General features: G+C 35.6%; 1 protein-coding gene across 1 annotated transcript; it reads right to left on the bottom strand.

The window, feature by feature from the left end:
• Positions 1-1944: 1944 nt before the first annotated feature.
• LOC127097602 (RNA-binding protein 2) lies at positions 1945-9850 on the bottom strand. Its single transcript, XM_051036106.1, has 6 exons — positions 9543-9850; positions 3252-3388; positions 2892-3168; positions 2706-2767; positions 2510-2591; positions 1945-2247 (listed from the first exon to the last, which is right to left on the bottom strand). Exons 1-6 carry the CDS (start codon positions 9619-9621, stop codon positions 2144-2146), a joined length of 741 nt encoding a protein of 246 aa, XP_050892063.1. The 5' UTR covers positions 9622-9850; the 3' UTR covers positions 1945-2143.
• Between the last annotated feature and the right edge of the window lie 6111 nt (positions 9851-15961).

Below are 15961 nucleotides of genomic sequence, written 5' to 3' on the forward strand. Positions count from 1 at the left end.
AACTGTTTTTGTCGACAAAATAGTGCAACACTTGTTAAAACTGTTGTTGTAGGTGAAACAGTATAATATTTGGTAAAAGTGTTGTTGTAGGGAAACAGTGCAACGTTTGAAAAATATTGTTTTAGACGAAATAATGCAACATTTAATAAAAGTGTGGCTGAAATAAGGGGACGCAACCTTATGAAACAACATCAGTTTCATTCTATAAACTAAACATCTGGATTCAAAAAATTACATAAAAAAAATCTATCATCTTCACACTAAATTTTTCGTTCACGATTTTAACTTGATCCATTCAATTCAAATTAATTTACTAACCATAAATGGTGACGGATCAAAACCATAGAAGTTAAGTTTGTCGAATACACTCTTATACCCAATACTATTGAATTTAGTAGACATATAACTCTTCACAATTACTAATGAAAATGAAATAAATTGTGAAGCAAGGGATTAAAATCAAGTGGAGTTAAATAGTAGCAATAGAACAAAATACCAGTACTAGAAGAATTAAAGATAGACCCCACTGTAATTTCCTCAACAAACAAGAAAGAAAACATAATCTGATCTTCTCCTAATGCAAGGACTAGGTACAGGAAATTAATAATTAATCAATTTTGCTTTGTTATGAAAATGAAAACTATATACTACAAATTGAGAAGAAAAGTCATCTACTACCAACTACACAAATGACGCAAAAGGATGACAAAGATTTTCAACTTGAGTAGGAATTTGCACTTCCCACTTTTTCAATTTAGTCTTTCTATGATCATTTAGGGCATTCATGTTTTCCCCTAGTTGCCATCATTGAATTTATTCCAACCCTGTAAACTTTAATTGGAATTTCGTATAGTTTGGTGAATATTAATATCCAGTTATTTTTCAATAAAAAAATGTCAGTATTCAATTTCTGACACCAACAATTACTGATATGCTATTATTTGGTTTGATTACTCTTGTACGCAAAAGATGCAGAATGGACCCCTGCATCATCTAAAAGAATGTAGAAAACTCAGATTTATATTACTCTCTGTCACACTCATATAGTAATTTTTACTGTAAACAATTATTACCTTCAAAATTTAATTAATCATTATATTATGGTAAAGTTTACTTTTTTTGAATACATTGATTATTCAAAAGGGAGTATTATAATAACATGCTTTATAAATTTGAAGCAATTTTTACTGTAAAAAGTACTCCTCTTCTTTAGTTCTATTTTTAAGAAAAAAAATTACTTTTTAAATACATTAAATAATTAATATATTGAACAATATATAAATCAGATCTAAATTATTTAATAATTGTAAAAAATATTTTTTATAAATAGGATCAGAAAAAATATTAACTACAAAATTCAATAAAATTATATATTTTTATTAATATTTAAATATTCAAATAATAAGACTCATTTTATAATTGAGAGTGTGCATGGAAGACACGAGAATCCATTTTACTACAATATCATTACTACCAAATGGTCCCAATTCACATGTCAGTGCATGTGCATGATGTTCAATCTTCAAAATAATAACTTTTGATTTTTCTTCACTATGTCCCACCAACTTCTCCTTAGAATATACCATTTGATCCATAAACCATCACTCTCTTTCTCTAATTTGGTTTCCAAACTAATAGAATAGACTAATAGTCCATAAATTATTGTTAATTTTAAAAGTTAGTCCTTCATTTGCTTTAAAAGTAAGGAGACAATAAAAGTTCAGGTACTATTTTGATGGCTTAAAAACAATATGAATTATTTATCAAAGACAAATTAGAGATCTTGATCAAAAGGCAAGAATCAGCTAAAAGAATTAAAAATTAACACATTGTCTTCTAACCAATTGCAACATGTAAATATTTTATCATAACATCTTAAAATCGATAGTGGAGCATTTATTTTATGAAAAATAGTTTATATTTTTGAAAACTATAAAACAAAACTGATATAATTATACCGATTATTTAAGCAACAAAAAGCAAAAATGACATCGATTTTATACTAAATATTTTTACAACAAGGTAAATGGCTATGACCATCTCACAAATATCCATATTAGTTTTGCACAGATGCAATTGTAGTTTGGTCTCAGTCTGTCTAGGCTATGCGCGCATATGACCTAAAAGCCCTAGAAGACGCAGTTCACCTTTTACCGCGAGGTCCAGGCCCATTTCTTGGGCCGGGAGATCGAGCAAATTGAAGCCACAAGTAACTTGAATCTGGATTATGTTCATCAACTTTATAACCTGTGGAATCCGACCGGTGTTAGCAAACATAACAATATAGGTACATAATTAGGTCCAACCACAATTCTAAGATCCGTAAACATTCAAAACTTATTACAACCACACCATGATTCAGCAACAAAACACAAGGGGCAGTGTTCAATTTTCACATGCTAGATCAAGTTAACTTATGCATAGATGATTCCCTATTAGACAACTAGCATAGCATAGCCAGAACATGAAATTAATTTCCTTTTAGATTAGCAGGTAAAAAAAGGGATACCTTGCAATGCATTCAAGGCAGTGGCTGCACAAGCCGGGTTCACAAAATCTACAAAACAAAGGATTAAAGGATCTCCGCCGCGCTGCAATAAGCACGCATTTCAGCATAAAAAGCACAATGGAACTTTCAACCAATCATGTAAACAATCTGAAACAAAAGAAAACAAGCAAACAACTGTTGCAAACACTGCACTTACATGTTTGGATTCTTTGGTCACAAGTCTCACTTCTCTATATCCGACAAAAGGGCGAAAAATGTCTAAATAAGACATTAAGGAAAACGAATAATTGAATAAAAATTAATGAAGTCCAAGAGAAGCCGGTGAAAGCATGACAATACAATTTATAATCAGTATCTTAGAAAGAAAAAACAAAAAGGATACGAGCCACTTCTCTTTTTGTGCTGTCAGACGGGAGCCCTTCAACATATAAAGTACATGAAGCATCTGGGGGTAACGGTATTGTCTCAGGTCTGGGTCTGGAAACTGCACCTATAGGTAACTGACTACCGAAATTGACATTATGCCCATTTCGTGCAAGATCAGGGCCACCACCAGGACGCCCCATGATAGAAGGATTGCCTAGAGAATGGCCTGGCATTCCACCAACAGCCCTCGCCAACCCAACACCGCCAATTACACTAGCTTCCCCTGAATTAAGCTGCTCCACAATTAAACAGGATAATAGCTTTTAGCAAACAACCAGTGATAGTGTATGTAAAATAAATTGGATTGTGACATTACCCCGGCATTCTGAAGGTAGCGGTCATAAGAAGACCCGAGTATTTTAACGTCATTTGGCATTTGGTGACCATCGTTTGGAGCAATGTAAGTATGCAACTCATTACCTGAATTCAGACCAACACCAGAAGATGGCATATCTGCAACATTACAGAATCTAGTCTGAGAACTTCCATCTTTAGCACAAAAACTAAATCTGAAAAATAGACGAAAAATGTTTCCATTTATTTGAAATAGCATATATCATTGCTATACCAAAAAAAATCTTATGTGGTGTATGGTTGGGGAGAAATGGAAGGCAGGGAGGGATTATTTTGAAAATTTCTTGTTTGGTCCAATTTTCGAGGAGGCAAGGGGACCAAAATCCTTCCATGCAGAGATATCTTGGAAAATAATCTTAGGAAAGACCATTAAGCACACTGCAAAGGTCGTATCTTTAGGTGGTGTGAGACTAAGCTCACTCCCTCAGCCCAACACACTAAAGGTGTTGTGCCGTTGCAATAAAGTCGCCCAATAATAAACTGCAGGGTTGGCCGCAATTAAGGTGGACTTTCCAACACACGCTCACAACAATACCCAATTTCCCTGAAGCGTGGACGATGCAGGGAGGGCCTAACAACTGGTCTGATATAGGCTTTGTTACAATCTTAGAATTCGGGCTAAGGAACTCCCCCCACAAAACCGACTTGTAAGATGTGATGAGATTTATAAGCATGGCAAAGGCCATATGACTGACCGATGTGGGACTAAACAAACCCCATCAACCAAGCACTAAAGGTGCTGTACTACAAGCAATGAAGACAAACAAAGTGGTACAACTACAGACCACAGAGGTGGCTGCTCAAAATTAAATATCATATCTTATAAGTTAAAATAAAACAAAACAAAAAATCAAAACTATCTCCAAAGTATGTTATCAAAAGGATAACCGGTTACATTTCTATTATAATTTATAAAACTTGAATCACCCAAAAAGTAAAATAAGATAACCAAAATATCAAAAGACTACTAGATAAAACAAAAGCAGGGGCTAACAGCCAAAATACTTATAAGCAAATAAACGCATAATCTTGCCAGTTTACACTGTTTTAGATTGAGAGGAAAAGTTGAGATAAATAAATGTAATGCAGTGCAGCATAGTTACATATATACAAATCATTAAAATGTCTTATGAACTTTTTAACTTGTAAAAGCTCAAATGCACAGCTTCTAATTTCAGGATGAAGACGTGTCTAACAATCTGACTCAAACTGTGTGTTATGAGTGGGGACACGGAGGCAAATGGAATAACAGATTCACAGCATTTTTTATGCAATAATTCCACATTTCTCTGATTGTACTGTTATATTGCAAAAGGCTAGTACAATATCCACATCATTTCACATCCCAATTGTTTTTCTGTTTTCTCTAAACATAACTTTTAGTGCTTTCATTTTTCTCCACCATGGCTGAAAATACTCGCATGAAGAGCATGGAAACGCTATAGCTGAACTCACCAAAACCGTACCCAAGTTCATGGAGGAAACCGATCATCAAAACAACGAGTATATGCAGTATCGTCACATCGACCAACCTCAAATGGAATAGGTCAAGCATCAGCTCACCTCTCTTCATGCATCTCAACTACCGGATGGAAATAACTCCGTTCCTTCGTCGCACTCATTGCAGCAACTCTTACAGGTACATAAAATCAAACTGGACTTCCCTCATTTTGATGGATCTGAGGTGATGAACTGGATTTTTCAGGAAGAACAGTTTTTTTATTACCATGCGACATCGGATGCTCACCATCTGACCATCGCCGCCGTGCACATGGAAAGAGACGTTGTCCTATGGTTTCAGATGATATCTCGCAACCAGCCCTTTCAATTGCGGGCCATATTCACAAGGGCTTTGGAACTGGAATTTGGGCCTTCCCCATAGGAATCCCCGCGACCCACCTTATTCAATTTCACCCAAACAAACATTGTTGCTAAGAATTAGTCTACATTCACTGTGCTTGCAAATAGAGCACAAAGTCTGAGCCCAGAAGCCACTCTTGCATATTTTGTAAGTGGACTTCAGCCAAATATCAAAAGATATGTCATAGCCCAAACCCCGTAATCTCTGTCTCATGCCTTCTCCCTTGCCAAACTTTTTGAGAGCAAATATTCACCAAAACCCCCAACCCCGACCACTTCGAAACCCTACCATTTTCTGTCCTCATACCCTAATCCACAACCTCAACCTGCCCCTCCAATTTTACCGAACCCTAAACCACCCAACCACTAAATCAAACCCAGTAAAGAGCATCACTAGAGCTGAGATGCAATTACGCAGAGACAAGGGACTCTTCTACTATTGTGACGACAAATTCTCCTACAACCACAAATGCCCAAACCATCATTACTTCTTTTTTCAAATTGAGGAGGATGACAATAACCAGCTCCCTGAACCTCAAATTGCAAATTGTCTCCAGCTACATATTCAATCAACTACACAATTTCAAGTAATGGTGGGTAACGGTAACTCTCTGTCTACTATCGGTTACATCTCTAATTTGCCTGTCATGATACAAGGCAACATACTTCACTTACTAGTGTATTTGTTACCTGTTACAGATGCAGATTTGGTTCTCGGTGCACCTTGGCTAAAAACTTTAGGCCCTCACATAGCAGACTACAATGCTTTGTCCATTAAATTCTATGTCAAGGATAACTTTATTACTCTCTAGGGTAATAAGCACAGAGGACCCACTCAGACACAATTTCATCACACCAAAAGGCTACAAAATACTCATTCTATCGCTGAGTTTTTTACCCTAGAATTTCATCAAGTGGGACCTACTGAAGGCACATCAGCAACACCTCAGTACCCTGATTTAGTAGCTTTACACACCAACTTCACTGATATTTTTGCTTCGCCTAAGGGTTTACCTCCTGATAGATTCCAAGACCGTGCCATTCACTTGGTAGAAGGGAGTAATCCAGTCAAGGTGAGACCCTATTGTTATCCACATAGTCAGAAAGCACAGATTGAAAAAATGGTGTTAGAGATGCTTAACCAAGGCATCATTCAACCTAGCAACAATCCCTTCACTTACCGGTATTGCTAGTAAATAAGAAGGATGGTTCATGACACTTTTGCACGGATTATAGAGCCTTGAACTCTATTACAATCAAAGACAGTTTCCCTATCCCTACAATGGATGAACTCTTGGATGAGTTGCATGGTGTTTCTCTAAACCGGACCTTTGCTCGGGATATCATCAAATACTTGTCAAACCAGAAGACAGACAAAAGACGGCTTTCAGAAGACACGGGGGTCTTTAGGATTGGCTCGTGATGCCATTTGGCCTTCTAACACAGCAGCTTCATTCCAAAGTCTCATGAATCATGTTTTATAATTATAAGCACAACTTCGAAGGTCAGTTTTGGTGTTCTTTGATGATATCTTAGTTTATAGCCCTATATGGTCTGCTCACTTGCTGCACTAGATTGAAGTTTTGAAATTGACATGTCACCTCTCTCTTTATGCTAAACTACCCAAGTGTTGTTTTGGTTTTACCACAGTAGATTACTTCGGGCATACGATGTCACACCAAGGTGTACACATGGACAAGTCCAAAATCCACGTTGTAATTGATTGGCCTCTTCCACAAAACCTCAAACAATTAAGAGGATTTTTAGGGCTTTTTGGATACTATAAGAGGTTTATCCGAAATTATGCTACAATTGATGCGCCCTTAACTGCTTTATTAAAGAAAGATGGCTTTGATTGGACCAACTTAGCCACTGAAACTTTCACTGCTCTTAAGCAGGCTATAACGGCTGCCCCTGTGTTGGCATTGCCAAATTTCTCTAAGCCTTTCATTTTGGAACCAGATGTTTCTGGTTTAGGAATTGGTGCCATTCTTAGTCAAGATAAACACCCGGTCGCTTACTTATCTAAGAAACTTAACAACTCTATGTAACACAAATCTAATATGTCAGGGAATTGTACGCAGTTACTGAGGCTATGGCCAAACTCAGGCATTATATTTTGGGTCACAAATTCATTATTCGAACGAAGAGTTTGAAGGCTCTCACTGACCAAACTATTTAGACACCAGAACAACAAAAGTGGCTCCACAAATTTCTAGGATTTGATTTCTCTACAGAATACAAGCCTGGTGAGGATAACATAGTTGCTTTGCTGATGTGTTATCCAGATCATTTTTCTTAGCTTTTTCAGGCTCTGTCAACCCACTTTTGGCCCTTATCACTGCTGCAATAATTGCTGATCCTACATTGCATCACATTAAATTACACTGATCCTACATTGCATCAAATTAAATTACAGTGCCTTCAAGGATCCTGTTCAGATCCTCTCTATCAGGTGAAAATCAACATTGTGCACCAATAGAATAAAGTGGTTGTCCCTCCAATCCCAAGCATCATTCAAGCAATTCTAGAAGAACTCAATTCTTCTTTGTTAGGGGAGCATGCTGGAATTGGGAGTACAAAAGCTAGAGTCACATCTCAATTCATGTGGCCATCTATGTCTACGGACATAAAACTATTTGTGTCTCCGTGCCTAATCTGCCAACAAGCTAAAGCATCCAATACTTCCACTGTTGACTTGCTTCAGCCTTTACCTATTCCCTCACAAATTTGGGAGGTTGTCTCTATGGATACTATCACAGGCCTTCCTTTATCCAATGGATTTACAGTTTTCATGGCGGTTGTCGATAAATTATCCAGATATAGCTACTCTGCACCCTTGAAAGCTGATTTTACAAGTCCGAAAGTCGTGGAATCCTTCCTCCATCATATTGTTAAAATACATGGCTTCCCTCGAAGCCTTGTTTCTGATCTAAAACTCCTACTATACTGGCAACATTTTGTGTTCATACGCCAAAACCAGAAGTTGGCCCTCCGCTATTTTGGTCCTTTTCCTATCACTGAAAAGATAGGCACTGTGGCATACACGGTTTTACCACCTCCTGCCAAAATTCATCCTGTCTTTCACATTGTCTACTTAAAATTATGCAAGGGCGATCATTCAACTCAATACTTTCCACTGCCCTTACTCACTTCTGACACCGGTCCTATTTTAATTCTGGATATCATACTTGATTCTCGAGTACTACTGCAACATGGCAAAGAAGTATCCCAAGTTCTGGTTCAGTGGCTTCACTTACCTGCATCAGAAGCTACTTGTGAAAATTGGACTAAATTCTCAGCCAATTACCCCAACTTAAACCTTGAAGACAATGCTAATTTTAATGGAGGGAGTAATGTTATGTGGGGACACAGAGGCAGATGGAACAACAAATTCACATAATGCAAGTGGACACATGGCACAGGATCCACACATCAAGAAACCAAGACGTGGTGTGAGAAAGAGGATTCCTAACAGAAAGTTTACCGAGGATATGTTAAATAGGGGAATGATTGGTAATGGGAAGTGGGAATTTTATGAGTGGAAATCGGATCTCTTCTCCCTCTGAACTGTAAGCTTTCTGTTATATTTCCTGTACTTTCATTCTTCAATTGGCAGAGCCAAATTCATGCAATAATTCCATTTTTCTCTGATTGTACTGTTATATTACAAAGGACTAGTAGAATATTCACATCATTTCACATCCCAATTGTTGTTCTGTTTTCTCTAAACATAACACGACGACAACTGAAACAATTTTTTTCACCGGGTAAGATGGGCTACATGGATTATATGACTTTGTAAATCTTGGCATAGACCATGTCTATTCTACTAAAGCTACAAAAGAAAAAGGGAAACTATTTCAGACTGACAGCAAGTGGTATAAGTAACACTCAGTTTATGCTTGAAGTCATTTTAACTGATATTAAGAGCTATTAAGAATCTGAATTTTATTCCTAACCAATGTCCTTAAAACTAGAACAGTCATTGAACATGTTGTGTCGAGGTTAAAAACACTCCCTTTACCACAAGGACCTGAGTATTCACCTAGGACTAGGAGAAGGAAAGTTGATAAAAATTGTTTTCTTAAAGCAAATTATATGCTAAACTAGCCAGAATAGTCCAATTCAGTGTGGTTCCCCGCAGTGTTGTTAAACCGCAGCTATAACCCGCAGCTATAACGACCGCAAAATGTTGTAGTGTAGCTACATTTGAAAAAATCACTAATTTATGACTGATTCGAAAACTATGATGCCCACTATCAATTCTATAAATTCCTTATCAATGAAGTTCACTAACAAACAAATTACAAAGACCTAACATTGAAATGCGGAACATTGAAAAGACTTAATTTCCGGAAAATAAAATGGCGCAAGAGGGATTAGGGCTAACCATATTCTATGCGGGGTCTTTTGAGCAACCCCGGAGAAGGGAGAAGTGGCTGTTGTCGATTCCAGAAGCCGTCCGTCATGGCGAGAGATTGAAAGAGTGAGGCGAAGAAAACGGTGGTGATGAAGTTGATGGATCTGCTGGTGAATTGTTATGGTGCAGAAAGAAGAGGTAATTGCAAATTAGAAAATCAGAAACCCTAGTTCGCAAAATAACAAAACCCCAACTCTTGCTCGTATGCGCATGATCAGAAAAAATTACGTTCAATAGTTCGATTTTGTTTTTTCCTCTTTAGAACCAAAAGTGGATTTAAGATAGATTATTTTTGTCATATTTCATGTTTGGTAATAGAAATAAATTTGTTTTCAAGAAAAAAAAATGTCTGATCTAAAAATAAAATTTTCTTGTAAACACAGAAAAAATAATTGTATGTGATTCTGCCGAATAGAATTACATTTTTAATGGATGAAATTAAAATTATAATTTTTTTTACTAAAAATAATAATTTTTATTATAAATCGAATATTTTTTACGCACAACTATAATAATTAATTCTTCTAATTAGTGAGTACCACAATATACAACAAACATCTTTTTTTAAAAAATATAATAATATTATATACATAAAAATGAGTTGGAAATCAAAATATTTAGTTAAACGGTAATAAACTCTTACCACCTCATTTAAAATATATATATATATATATATATATATATATATATATATATATATATATATATATATATATATATATATATATATATATATTGTCAAAATACTTAATACCAATTTTTCTCAAATATCTAATGTAATGTCTAACAAACAATCTCATCTCTTCATCCCATAAAGAGTTTTCACTGGTATTATCTATATCATCGTCTAATTTGGCCTTAGAGATAAAGACCTTCAATGAGATACTTTTATTTTCTATTGTGTTCTTTTCTTTTCTTTTGCATTGCCTTCACTTGTTTTAAGTCTTTTCAGCTCATGTTCATGTTAAGCGAGTTTTCCTAAAAGCGTTGACATATCAAATGACGTTTGATCATGAGATTCTTGTGAATCTATGTTCTTGTAGGTATAAATACTACAACTATTTATTGATTTGGTTTTGATTCTAGCAACGCCCTTGAGGGAAGTTTTCACCGGTCTTACTATTCAAGGCTTTTTGGTTCATGTGATATCATCAAATATGTTAATTTAAGTGACGATGCTTGAAGATTATTGAAGTGATGGTGTTTGACATATTTCTGATTCAAGTGATGATGCATTAAGATTGTTCAAGAGATGGTGCTTGATATGTGAATAAAATGATGGATCTTGATATGTTGATCAAGTGATGATGTTTGATATGTTGACCAGGTTATGGTGCTTGAAGCTCAAGATGTGTTGATCAAGATGAAGCCTGGAGATCATTTAATATAATGATCAAATGTATGTGCTTATATATCAAATTGAGAAAATAAAGTTATGTTGATCAAGTTATAGTGATAAAGTAATTGGAGATCAGTCTATCAATAGCTACCTATGGAGACAACACCTTATGTCAAACGACATTTGGTGAATTCGATAAAAATCTCAAATGAAGCAACTCTTCTGATGATGGAGGTTATCAATAAACAATTCATGAGTGTTAAGAACACTCTTTTTTTAATACTCACTCCTATATTGGGTAAAGCATAAGTGGATCTCTCACTTTGGAAATAGGTTTCACATAAAGTGGTAGAACCAACATGTATTTCACCCAATAAAAAAGTGAATGTTGAAGAAAGTGTTGAAAAGAGAGTGTTGCCAACATTCCACCTAAATAATTATCTCAAGCCTCGTTAAAATAAGATTCAAGGTTCTATTTAAAGTGATAAAGTCAAAGATAATGTGGCAAGAAACTAGAAGCTTCATATTTATGAAATCTCATTTGTATGTGTCGAGTGGTTAGTGTTTATAAATGTATAAAGAAAACTATCGATTTTACTAAGGCAAGTCACATACACAAACACACACACACACACACACAACATATTGAAATCATTTTTTGATTTTATAAAATCATCTAAAAATGTTTTAAAAGCTTAAGGAACTATCTGATTAATTAAAAGCATGTTTACAAGGTAATAACTGATTAAAAGCATGCTTACAAGGTAATAACTGATTAACCCTTGGGAGTGGTTGATTATTTCACTTTGTAACACTTAAAATCGATTGAAGAGGTCCCTTAAATGATTGGTACGACTAGAAATAAAAACATTCCATTTGTTAATAGAAAAATTGATTACACTTTTGTAATGACCAATTATAAGGCTTAATTAGCCCATAGATTATTTCTAAATTTACACCATACTTTGGCCTTTAAATAGAGAGCTTATCTAACATTTAAATCATCCAGAAAAAGAGTTTTGATCCTTCTTTCCAACTCTCTACTATTTTCTGCAAATCTCCCAGTTTCTCATTTTAGTTTCTCCCAGTTTCTCATTTTAGTTTTTCCTTAGTGCTTTGGTAGTGATTTTGTGCTGTGAGGAGAAAAATTATAAATTGCTCAAGAATATATTATCTCTTGTGCAATATTTTCCTTGTAAGAAGGAGTTGTTTGGTTGTGAGCTAAATCATTAAAAATATATTTTGGTTATTGAGGTAAACCAATGAAAACCTCTTATTGGTTGGGGAGGTCTCTGTAGTTAAAAATGTCATTCGATTCATGAGCTTAGCCTACTATTAAAATCTCTCAGTTGGTTGTGGAGCTCTGGGTACATAAAACTTCGTCATAGTTGGGTAGTTAGCCATTTAAAACACCAATCCTTATAAAAGGAGGTTCATGGGCAAAGCCTGTGAAAAGATCACATCATATTGGAAACTCTTAAGAAGAAATTCTTGGGCAGGGGACTAGGACAGATCATTAAGATCGAACATCTATAAATCTCTAGTGCACTCACATCCTTTATCTCTTTATAATTTTCATTCCCTTTTAATTTGTTTGTTTTACAAAAGGGTTTTAAATTTTATTTATGTAAAAGATTTTGATCTCAAAATGGATTCTTAATCCCACATAATTCACCCGCCTCTTGTGTTTGGTGTCTCATGTTAAACCATTCTTTGATAATAATTACTTTTTCATGCCACTCCATGCACATAGAACTTAGAATTTAACTTTTGTCTTATCCAAATATTTTTACTTGTTGACTATATGGGAGAATCGCGTCTGCATGGAATCCAAGGATTCTCCATATTCCATCTAGAAGAGCTCATACTCCTATTTAAAGTGTCAATGTTAGATTGTGCATCTTACATTGTTTTATATATTTTACAATGAAGAATTGAAAATATACGTTAACGCTCAAGGTGGATACCAATATATTCCTTACTTTTAGATTGTAAGAAACCTTATTAGTTTCTTCATAATTTTAATCCTTGGGAGCTTTCTTAAAAGAAATATAATCTATTATAATTTTAAGGATAAAAGGGTCGTCCTCAATAGCAACCTAAAGCAATTTATCAACTAGCATAAGATGCACATACATGCAATCCTTCCAATATGTATAAATTTCTCCACTGAATATTAGAGCACTATTACACACACCCTTTGAATAGTCCTTACCCACGTTCAGAACTTTTATGGTCTCAAGACCTGATCAAAACACCGACTCTTCATGCCACTTGTTGGTTGTTCTGTTGCGGAACCAGAAATGGAGAAGATTGCGGAAACTACGGTGGAACGAGGTTGTGATCGTGATGCCTCTTGAATCGATGATGTTGATCTTGAACCAACTTTGTTAATATCCGATATGGTGGACCAAAGGGGGTGAGTTCTCGCATGGTTAGAACTCCAATGCCCAAGTCCGTTTAGGTTTCAAGATAATTGTAGTGAGAGTGAAGATCAGAGACTGTGTACCTAAAAACCCCTTGTGAAGGTATTTATACCTTGAGATCAATGAAGCAGACATGATAAGTGGACCTTGTCTTATTGGGCCTTTGGCCGACACAATATTGTTGCCTCAAAGACTTATCGAACATTTTGGATGCTGAAAGAGTCTTTTAGTAGTTGTGGTCGGCCTTCAGGAATGCTGTCCATGTGTCGGTTGGCATGCCTTGCTTTGGTTTTTCTAAAGCATAATGGGGAACTTAAACATTAAATACAGTTCTATGATTGAGATATTTCCCCATTTTCTCTTGACGTGTGACCTGAAAAAGGCAGAGAGTAGTGTGGCTTACTATGCACTTGGGTGGACTTGAGTTTGGTTGTGTTTCCAAGGTGGAATGTGGCAGTTGATTTGTACTTGCTTTTCACTTTCAATCTGATTCTTTTGATTGTCTTTGCCTATATAAGGATAGAGGAAATTTGGAGAATTTTTTTGCAACCTTTTAAACCAAGTTTCCCTTATTTCCTTTGAGTCTTTCCCTCTTCTCTAAGAGCATTTTTTTGAAGAGTAACCTCCATCACACATTCAAAGCTTCAAAGCTTCGACTTCAACCTTCTTTTTTGTTTTACTGTCTTTGAACTTACATTTCAATGTACCCTATCTTCACTTCAGTTTTTCATTCAAGCATTTATTATACCTTTATTACGATGAACAATATCCTTATTAACATAGAGAATGATTAAGAAGGTAGTGTTTCTCCCTCTTTAAGAAGGAGAATGAGACCTGAATCATATTCCTTTCCCTATGCTAGTGGGGATTTTGAATTGGAGATTATCTCGCTGATTGAGAATTTTGAAACATAAGGGGGTTCCGAGGATTACTTTCTTGAGAGAGCCTCTTCCAGCGACTCTTTAGAGATTTCTCTTTCTGAGAAAGCTAGTGGGGGTGAGGATCCTACCGAGAAACCGATGCCCCATGTACCGACCAAGGGAGAAATATAAGTTTCTTGGCAAAGGAAATAACTTGCCAGTGACTTTGTTCGACTCTATTAGAGGATGCCTTGCTGCGAGCCTATTGATGCTGAAATCTTAAGTCATCTGGAGGACCGAGGAAAACCCAATGCAATATCTTAGATTAAATCTGGTGATCACCTTAAAGCTGATGAGTTGGACCGGAAGGGGCTTCGACTAGTCGAGCCAAGTAACGCCAACAAATACTATTGGGTGGTTGTTGAAGTGTTGGGGAATCTTTCCACTTTGAACACTGATGTGATTGTAGTCGATGCTGATATTTAGGTCGGTAACCCATCGAATTGTTCAGTTCTTCCAATTGATCAGGAAGATAGGATATGCAACTCCTTTTAGGGTTGCTCTATTCCTCTCTATATATGAGTTCCTTTTTACTAGGTTAAGGGTATGTTTGTCCTTTTTTTATTTCGAGGTGGATGTGATGAACCATTTGAGAATTGCCCATTTGCAACTTCATTCCGGAGCTTGGGCTTATATGAAGGTGTTGCAACTCTATGTCGAGCATAAGTATTGGAAATCTTTCCTAGAGCTTTTATATTTTATTTTTTTATGCGGCCCGCACCTCTCGGGATGACACTCGGGGAGAAGGGATTTAACTTCCTTCACCCTGAAGTCCACCAGTTCGACCTTTTCATCAACGACTGGGGTGAATGCGCTGAATGTTTCATTTTGGTGAAACCTATTACTCTAGAGGCTCACTTTGCCTTTATTAGATGAAAGCGAATTATCTACGGGGTGAATAGATCACAAGTTAAAAAACTTTACAAAAAATATTTTGAAAATTTTAATGGCTAATGGAAGTGACCCAGATCAATCGTCTAAACCAAACCACTATTAAAAAGCTCGGATATGTGTATATAAAATCCAATTGATAATAATGATATACAAATCAATCAATATGTTTAAAAATAATCATTTAAATGATATAGCTAAAGGTGGAAGCTATTTCCAATGATAAATACATAACAACGCAATTGAGGCAAATTATTGAACATCTTGTGTGCAATCACCTTTAAAGATCACAAGCACGCCAAAATTCCTTTCAACAACAATCTTCACTGGATTCCACTGAGATTAACTTGTCTGAGTCTTTGAACTGATGACAAATACTATAAACTCTAAATCCTCTTTGGAGAAGACTTCTTATTTTTATTTAATGGAAATCACTCACCAGAAATCCAATAACATGATTTTCTATCTTGAAAAAACATTCACAAGTTCATTAATATCTATTATGAATCCCTCATATCAGGAACTCACACTCTCTCATGGAGTTGATCAACACTCATATTTGTCAACGGTGTTTAGTGTTTGAGGTACAAGATAAAATTTCATAAAATCTCACAGAAAACAAAGTGTCTCACTAAAGAGATTGACTCTCAAATAAGTTTTTCTTCAGGGTGTTTCTTAGAGAGAATTGAATTTGTGAATGATGAACAACAAAAGTTATCAAAAGATTAGTAAAAAATTGAGAGAGAAAAATTTATATATGTGCTAGAGACGACACATAAAAATTTAAAAAATGGTCATTTGATTCGAGTCAAA

Source organism: Lathyrus oleraceus, chromosome 6 (genome assembly GCF_024323335.1).
Source record: "Lathyrus oleraceus cultivar Zhongwan6 chromosome 6, CAAS_Psat_ZW6_1.0, whole genome shotgun sequence".
Classification (NCBI taxonomy): Eukaryota; Viridiplantae; Streptophyta; class Magnoliopsida; order Fabales; family Fabaceae; genus Lathyrus; species Lathyrus oleraceus.